Raw genomic sequence first — 9,421 nt, 5'->3', positions numbered from 1 at the left:
TAGAGTTTCTACAGTATTCCCTAATAAACTTATCATTTCACTCTAACTTTGCATTCACTTACATATACCATCATTACATTTATACATATAAAGTTCGTAGTAATGTCTAAATTAAAGACAAATTGTATCTTATATTTCAGTCTGAAGAAACTTGTGGACAAATTCACACTTCTCTGGTGCCCGAGTTACACTATTTCCAATACAAAACACACTATAAAACATACAGTTTATATTACAGCATTTAATAATATTAAACATTGATCTGCCTCCTCCTTATCCTCCCTAATGGCAACTTTTTTCATCACAGTTCTTATTTTGCTCTGTTTACTTAACCTCTGACCTCTTCTACTCCCGTCGAAACAAAAAGGTCAGTTCGATGTTAAAATATTCTGCTGAAATATCTGGAAAGATAGCAAAAATATGCTGGCTTTTATTCAGCACTTTTTTCAACATTGTTTCAAGACATTATACAGAATCCAACATAAAAGGGAACTGCAGCTAACCCAATTTGTAGACCTGGGAATCAGAACACAACTGAAGACCCTACTGACGATTATCCTTTTATAAAGTTGATCTCATTACTCTTTTTCACCCTACTTTCCCCAGGTTATTACATGAGAAAGCACAGCTGTGTGAGTGTGATGCCATTTATAGAAAAGAATGTAACAGCAGTAACGTCAGAAGAGTTGGCCATTGGTAAACACTGAGGGCTCTTCCTGAAAGAATCTTTTTGAACGGTTGGAAAATTCTATGCTGGATTTGGAAAAAGATGCCAGATGTTGAACTTTTATAACCTAATGCACAGTGATTGATGGTAATGAGATTTGCTATCTATCCTAACAGGAATACGGCCAAATGCACAACTGGGAGTCCCAGCAAAATGTGTTTGCCATCATATTTTCAAATAAAAAATTTGAACATTAAAAAGTATGGTGCACAACTGCCAATAAATGCTCCATATCTGACGACACCTGTCTCAGAGCAAATAAAGGTGTAAAATGGTGTTAATACATTTTGAGGTATTAGTAGGAAAATTCAATAAGACATGTTAAATGAGTCCAGAATCATTATTAGTGTATTAGTGTAAAATAAAGAAGGTGTATTTAATTTTAGATTTATAAAGTTCTGATGCTGTAACCTGTTTTGTAATATCCAGAATATTTTGCAAAGCATAATAGCAACACAAAACCACAGAGTGGAATGCTACCACCACCACGCTTAACAGGTATAGTCAACAGTGGTAGCATACTCAGGGTTTGATGCCTTATCTTTATTTGTTTCATAGGCCCATAAAATGTTCATAAAGAAGGCCTATTCTTTTTCTAAGTATTTCTATATTTCTCTAAAAAAAATACCTTAAAAGTCAAGTAAGAAGACGAAATAAATTATTTTTATAGTTAAAGATTATATTTTTTTATTATTAATTTTGCAACTTGTTTCACCATTGAATTATTTAAATAGTCCAAATGTGTCTTTCCCTTATTTTCCACAGGAACGTTTAGAAAACAAAAAATTACAAGTACAGCTCCAAAGCAGACCACTTAAACATGATAAGTTTCTTTGATTTTACCAAATTGAAAACCTCTGGAATATAATCAAGCGGAAGATGGATGGTCACAAGCCATCAAACCAAGCTGATCTGCTTAAAAGTTTTGCACCAGGAGTTGCATAAAGTTATCCAAAAGCAGTGTGCAAGACTGGTGGAGAAGAACATGCCAAGATGCATAAAAACTGTGGTTAAAATATTGATTACTGAACTTTTAAAAGTTATGAATATGAACTTGTTTTCTTTGCATTATTTGAGGTCTGAATGCTCTGCATCTTTTTTTATTTCAGCCATTTCTCATTTTCTGCAAATAAATGCTCTAAATGACAACATTGTTTGTGGAATGTGGGAGAAATGTTCTCCATAGTTTATAGAATAAACATTTTACTCCAACATATACCCATAAATAGCCAAATCAGATAAACTAATTCAACTGAAGTGGTCTTTTCATTTTTTCCAGAGCTGTGTTTATTATCCACTTAACATTTTAACATCCCAGCAGACACACTGAGAACACAATATTTGACCAAAATAAATTACTTATCGGTTCTTATTCATTATTCAGTCTTTGAAGAATCTTAGTTTCTAATGTTTTCGGTTTTTTACAAATAATATATTATTATTATTTTGATGCATAAATCTCCCTGCCACAGTTAACCCCACCTGCAGGTCTAACATGCATTCCCTCCACTCTGAAGCTGGAGCCGAACTGTTTACTAAAGGTAAGCTAGGTGCTGGAAACACTATACATTTTCATTAGTATTTGAGGTGTGTAGGTTGCTTGTATTGGAAAAATATTAAAGATTTATCTTGCTCTACGTTTAGAAAATAGCTTCATAAAACACAAGCTGCAGTGGTCTTGATTTTGAACGTAGCAGCCATGCCAAACTGTCAAACTGGAGCTAATGGGAAGGACACTCTTGTAATTAACGCTAGTTAACTAGTTAGTTTGTTAGTTAGTTAGTTAGTTAGTTGGTTAATTAGCTTAGCTAGCCAAGCTAACGTTAGTCTAGTTTACACACCTGACTTTATTGGAGCTGGTATTAGAGTTGTGTTAGTTACTGTCTGTTTCTTGTCTAGTCCACTAACCTACAGCGTTAAACATAACAGAGAAACACAGCTGCTGCCTGTTGTCTTTCATGGTACCAATCGTCTTCGGTATAACCGAGCCGAAAGTTAGTTAGCTAGCTACTTTAGCGTTAATTTAGCGCATTTTGCTAGCTAGCTAAGTTAGGTTAGCTAACTAACCTAACTGACGAATGACGGCAGTGTTGGTGAAGCATTTCTAGCTAGTATTTTAAACCCGAAACATGTAGGGTTATATCATGTAACAAGCACCTTTAGTCCAGTAAGGTAGCGTTGCCTTATGTTAGTTTAATTCGTTATTTTGGACACCGTTAGCCGATTAGCAAGCAGCACTAGCACTTCCTTACTTTACTAGTGCTCTAAACTGTAGCTATAGCTAGGTTAGCTTTATTAGCAACAGCTGGCTAGCTAACGCTAGTCCAGTGTACATGCCTGTTTTTATCAGAGCCATAGTGGTGTCAGCTAGTCCCTGTTTTCTCTAATCCACTATAAAATTTATTAATTACAGAAAATCAAAGTTTAGCGGCCGTCTGTTCTTGCTATAACTAAACCCAAAGTCAGTTAATTTAGCGTTAGCTTAGCGCATTTTAGCTAGCTAGGCTAACGTTACTCTTGTTTACACGCCTCATTTTATAATTAGAGTAGTGTTAGCTACTGCCTTTCTTCTCTAGCCTATTGCAGCTTTAAACATGACAGAAAATATCTGTTTTCTTTCATATTACCAACTGCCCTCGGTAAAACCGAGCCGAAAGTTAGCTAGCTACATTAAGCTTGCTAGCTAACTTTCGGCTAGCTAGCAAAGCTAAACTAAGCTAAGCTAGCTAGCTAGCGAATGATGTCGTAGAGAGCGATGTTGGTGAAGGATTGCTAATATATTAAACCCGAAACATATAACTTAGCGTCGTGTTGTGTAAACAAGCAATGTATGTACAGTAAGGTAGTGGGTATAACCAAGGCGAAATTTAGTATATCTAGCGTTAGCTTATCGCATTTTAGCTAGCTAAGCTCACCTTAGCTATATGGCTAACTAGAGAGCAATGTTGGTGAATTGTTACTAATATCTGAAAGGTGAAACGTTTTTATCATGTAAATAAGCGATTTTATTCTAGTATGGTAACGTTAGTTTAAACTCTTGTTATGAAGTTTTGGTATGCCGCTTAGCGGATTAGCAAGCGGCCCACCACTACCTTACCATTGCTTCCAACTGTAGCTAGCTTTATTAGTAACAATTAGCTTAGCTAGATAGCTAATGTTAGGCTAGTTTACACACCTGGTTTTATTAGAGACAGAGTGGCGTTAGCTACTCATTGTTTCTCTTCTAATCCACTAAGTTATAGCTTTAAATACTATAGAAAAAACAACGCTTACAACCGTCCTTCATACAATTGAGTCGAAAGTAGGTTAATTTAGCGTTAGCTTCGCGCTTTTTAGCTAGTTAGCTAAACTAGCGTTAGCTAGCTAACGTTAACTGACAAACTATGTCTTAGACGACAGTGTTTGTGAAGCATTAACGATACTAATATCTGAAACCCCAAACGAAGTGTAAAAAGCTATTTTAATTAGTTTATTGTTTTATTGTTTATTGTTTTATTTAGTTTAACTCTTGTTAGGATGTTTTCTGTGGGTTTTGCGTAACGTTAGCAAATTAGCAAGGAGCTAGCATTTCTATACCAGTAAGTTACTTTAAACTGTAACTAGCTAGCTAGCTTTATCGGTAACTAGATAGTTAGTTAACTAGCTATGAATAAACTAAGCTAACTTTTAATTGGCGTTTCTTGCCTAAGTATTGCTCGTTAATTGTAAACGCATGCTAACTAACTCATAGATCAATTTTTCGCTTAATCACACAGTTTTTAGCTAGCTAGTATAGATAACTAGCTACGTAACTTGTCTTTCAAACTTGTTTCTTTACAATGGTGCTGTGTGGAACCAGGGTCAAATAAATCTTGCCATTGTTTAAAGACTGCTTTGCTCTCTGCATGCTCCCCAACACTATACATGAATTATCAAAGTTACATTTTAGGCCAACATTTACAGATAGATCCTTACCTTGTGTAGTTTTTTTTTTATATAGCCTTATATATTTTCTATTGTTCTGTGTTTTGATTTGTCTGAGTATGTTTCTTATTGTATTGTGTTGTTGCTGCTGGATGCCTACATTTCCTTCGGGATAAATAAAGTATCTATCTATCCATCCATCCATCCATCCATCCATCCATCCATCTATCATGTTCCCCAAACTATAGTACCTGAAACTCATGTGTCTGACTTCTGTTATGCCAAACCACATATTAACAACCTTATAATGAACAATGTAGAAATTAGTGAAACTGACAAAGATATTTACAATGTTGGCTTTATTAAAAACATTTATTTTATTATATTGTCTATTTCCTGACAGATGATAAGCATATAATGCATATGGAAGGCACCAGTAGATGGGGAACATGAACAGGTGAGTCTGCACTGTATATGTATAACTCCCTAATTTTGCACTTCACTAATTGGGTTTGTTTTGTTTGTTTACTGTGATGGGATTAGCACTGTTCAATGATGTGAAAAGCAGCCATGTTAGCTTAATGTAATTGTTGTCTGCCCCTAAAGACAGCTTCAGTTTACATAAGCGTAATTGTTTTGTACCCGGAGCTGGTGCTGATTGTCTTTGGTTTAGGTCTAGCCCTACCAATTAGTGCTGCTTTTAAACAACCAAGTATACTGAACTCAGTGCACAGACTGTAGTGGAATGTCTGGCATGACCTTAAATTGTTTAAAAAGATAATCTGTTATAAAGAACTCCAGGCTGTTTACATTTCTGACCAGTATACATTGCTTAGCCATAACATTCAGATCACTGACAGGTAAAGTAGATAACATTGATTTACTGGATGAGTCACTAGAGTCAATTTGAGATGTCTATTTGACTGAAGTGGAGCATCTCCAAAACATCTTGTGAGGTGTTTGCTGAGCTGTAACTGTAGCCAGTGAAAAGTGACAGGCCCATGGAAGCCCAACCTCACAGCTTTCACACCTATAGATGGTTTTCTCTGGTCTAAAATGGATGTATAAACTTGACATGGTTTCCTCTCTGTTTGGGTTGTTAGTTTTCATAGAAGTAAAGCTTTTCCAAGTGCCCTGAAAATGTGTCACATTAAACCACACGAGAACACACTCTCCCTTCAGACATGTCTGGAATGGGAACTGGAAAGAGGAAAGAGGATTCTGTGTTCTGGAAGCACATATTTATGTAAAATTTCACATCTGAGCGATATAACTGCATGATAGTATCACACCTACCCAAATGAGGCAGGTAGCAAGGGTTAAGAGTCCGGTTTTAACCAGAAAAAAATGCGTGTGTGAAAACACCCTTACAAGACTTCACTTCATGTAACCCTTCATGTAACACTGCCTTCCTATGATGTAGCAGAATAACATTTAAAATCTGATTTCTGTGAAAAACTGTGTGAACAAGACACTGGAGAGGGAAAGGCACTTTAAAAATGATTGAAAATGGGCTGTTTTTTTATTAAAACATATTTTGATGAATGGAGCTACACATCTTACTGTACCCTAACAGTAGAGGCTCTAGACTTGTGATTGAGGTTTTCATGTTTTCTAAATTCATTGCAGGTTGTCATGTTTTGTTTTCCATTTCCTGCTTTAAATTTTTTGTTTTTCCTTTTTTTTTAAAAAGCGATTTTGAAGATGGCATTCTTGAAGACAACTCACTAGGAGCTCTGAGTGTAAGTAGTTTATTTAATGCGTTCAGTGTTAAACCACATGTTTGATAATATTAATGTTTTAATTTCTTTATTGCCACTGAATGAGGCTTGTTAAATCTGCTAAAGTGTCAGACACAAGAAATTAAATTACAGAAACAAGGCAGGTCTGCACAATGACTCGTGCACAACACTGTAGCTGCAAGAATACCTGTAACAGGAACCATCTTGTGACCTCAAATTCTGTGCTTGGTTAGTTAGGTGCTCTTGGTTCATATTGGCTTATAACTCAAAAGAACCTCACCTGAGTTAGTTTAGAAAGAGACCAAGAAATTATCTTTGTCTTTTGTATGGTGCACTCTAGAGTTCAAACGTCAGTAATTACACTTTTTTAACAAGCCCCTAACATCGCAATCACACCAGGGTTTATTTTAATTAAACCCAAGCTGACAAGTATAAACACACCCTTAGTGGGTAGGTACATGTATTTTTTATGAAGCGCCACAATATGGGGTTTGTGGTTCGGTTTGCGCAATCCCACAGAGAAAACATGGTGCAGCTTGATGTGTTCTCTATGTTTTTTTTTCTTATACTTATTTACAGAAATGTAACTGTGTCTAAGCTGTGATTGGTCCACTGAGCCCGCCCACATTCCCACCTTTGCAATATAAACTACAGAGTCGCAGACGCAAGAATGCAGAAGTATAAACAAGGGCAGCTGCATAGGGGTGATTCAATGCAGAAGTATAAAGCAGCCTTTAGTCACACTGTCTAGATTAAACCTCACCTGCCTCTGTATGTCGCATTCTGATGATGGGTGGGTGAAAGCAAGGCCGTGACTTAAGCATGGATGGGGGGTGTAAGTGTTATAGTTAAGCTCTTGTTTTGGATACCTGTGCATAATTTCGATAGATACATTTAACACCTGACACACCCCTACTGTTGTCAGATTCTGCGTTTTACTAAGTCCCGTTGTTGGATATGTTTGTGTGAAAGGAATGGAAACCTGGCTTTTTTCTTCTTTTTTCCCCATCATACTGAAATAGTACTGAAATGTGGGGTTAATACTGTGGTGTGAACCGAACCATGAATTTTGTTTACCGTTACACCTCTATTAGTGAGTAATCCAACATTACTGAGCCAAAGCCAACCATTCCCAGATTCTAAAATGCAGTATAAACAGAGAAACGTGGCAAAAGACGACTCCCAGGATTCCCATATCAGTGCATCCCTGCTAGTCCTAGATGCATGTATTACATGGGCAGGTGTAATGTAAAGTAGCAGGTAGCTGTGTCACAGTGCCAGGTTTAAGGTAAAGGTGTCACATTTCTGCCTCAGGATGGGTGACAGGTGGTTTCTTGGCAGGGGAAGCTACTGTGCTCCTCTCACCAGTAATGGCATATTATCCACACGCTACGTCTTCCAGCAGAGATGCAGTGTGTGCTGCCGCAGAAAAGAGCTGACAACACTGAAACCTGTTCCAACTGTGGTGGGGCCTCAAGACTAGTGCGGTTTTATGTCGGGGAACTGCAGGGCATTCACCTGGCTAGTGTTGTGAGGGAAACAGCACTGATATAAAGTGGCAGCGCTTTATCAAATGATGCAGGAATGACGCCTACAGTCAAGGCCTGTCCAATAGAAATAATCCATGCTTTAACACGTTTACGTTTGGATATTGACATTTTAAAGGACCATTCAGGATTATATTGTCAGTAGTGAATGATAAAATGAAGTGCTCTTTGAATTGAAGCACAAGGAGGGTGGATCTTTTATAAAGTGGCAGTGAAAGCAGGGGTTACTAACACACACTGTAGTACCCAGTGTGTGTATGTAACCTACTGACCATTTCAAAGGACAGACAAGCACCATTAGAGAACTGAGTGCTTGAACAAATGACCTACTGTAAGAATGATCTGAGGATCTGTATTTTGAGTGTGTGTAAAATTTGCTGGGATCTTTTTCAGGACGTTTGGGATGAAGAGCTGAGTGATGACCTTTTGCGTAGCGATGAAGAAGACCTAACTACCAGGTAAGGTGAACTTTTCCACTTCGCTCCACTGTCAGGTGTATTGGGAAGCTGTTAACTGAAAGGTTGATGGTTGAGGTCCTCTAGACCTCTAGAACATTCTTCAGAGCACAGTCCCAAGTATAAATGTTTTTCATATTGCCTAGAGGATAAGTGTATCAGTAACAACAGTATTTTAGGAGTTTTTGCACTTGTTTGTGTCACTGCTAGGTTGAGAACAGATCGTCCACCAAGAGAGTGCCTCTGTGGTCAGAAAATGACCACCGATCAATTGTGTCAACTAGGGGTGGGCGATATGGCCCTAAAATAATATCACGATATTTCATGTTATTATTGCGATAACGGTACTCTTGGCGATATGACAAAAAAAAAAAAAATACACTACTGCAACAAAACAAAACATTTTATTACTATATACGATATGATACAGCACACCCCTAACTGAGATATTAAAAAATACAAAAAATTTAGCAGATTTGTAACAGAAGTCAATGATCCCGTATGTCATTATACTAATAATGCCTTTACAAATATCTCCTTTTATCCAGGATTAAAGTAAAATAAGTGATACTGGACAGATATAATCTGGCTCTAGTAGATATTTAATAGGAAATGAGAAATGTGTGATTTTTTTATTTTGCTTAAAACAGCAAAAAAGTAGGACCCTGATGTGATAATTAGGGGTGAGTGTTATGGCACGATATTTCAGGGTATAATTTGATTCATGATATTCTAAAATGTTGGCGATATTATCGCGTACGATATGATATGGCACACCTCTAGTGTCAAGTAATGAAGAACAAATACTCTGTTTCTTTACTTAAGTAGAAATGTTTGTTATCTATACTTTACTTTACTTTTTACTTCTACTGCTTATATTTTCACACAGTTATCAAAAAACTACACTCCGTACATTTTAAAAATAGCATCGTAATTCCTATATTGTTTCAGCGTGTTTTCATTACAGCTTCTCATCATTCAAATAAATAACCCTATCCAGATAAATCTCTCCATCCAGATAAGGTGAATTTAATTGTGGTTGTATTT

General features: G+C 36.8%; 1 protein-coding gene across 6 annotated transcripts in view; it reads left to right on the top strand.

The window, feature by feature from the left end:
- Nucleotides 1–2,188: 2,188 nt before the first annotated feature.
- The window catches only part of rbm33b (RNA binding motif protein 33b), a 76,573-nt gene continuing 69,340 nt past the window's right edge, over nucleotides 2,189–9,421 (top strand). For 4 of the 6 annotated variants that reach the window (XM_049478612.1, XM_022679179.2, XM_022679178.2 and 1 more), the window contains exons 1-4: nucleotides 2,189–2,268; nucleotides 5,034–5,087; nucleotides 6,324–6,372; nucleotides 8,313–8,377. In XM_049478612.1, coding sequence (XP_049334569.1) covers nucleotides 5,071–5,087; nucleotides 6,324–6,372; nucleotides 8,313–8,377 — 131 coding nt within the window. In that variant the 5' untranslated portion in view covers nucleotides 2,189–2,268; nucleotides 5,034–5,070. Of the gene's footprint in view, nucleotides 2,269–3,347; nucleotides 3,701–3,756; nucleotides 4,306–5,033; nucleotides 5,088–6,323; nucleotides 6,373–8,312; nucleotides 8,378–9,421 lie in introns of those variants that run through there. The other 2 variants (XM_022679176.2, XM_022679174.2) reach the window with 2 other exon arrangements.

The sequence above is a fragment of the Astyanax mexicanus genome, chromosome 4 (genome assembly GCF_023375975.1).
Source record: "Astyanax mexicanus isolate ESR-SI-001 chromosome 4, AstMex3_surface, whole genome shotgun sequence".
In the NCBI taxonomy this organism is placed as follows: domain Eukaryota; kingdom Metazoa; phylum Chordata; class Actinopteri; order Characiformes; family Acestrorhamphidae; genus Astyanax; species Astyanax mexicanus.
The sequence above is the reverse complement of the archived record's forward strand: the minus strand, read 5'-3'. Positions and strand labels throughout refer to the sequence as shown.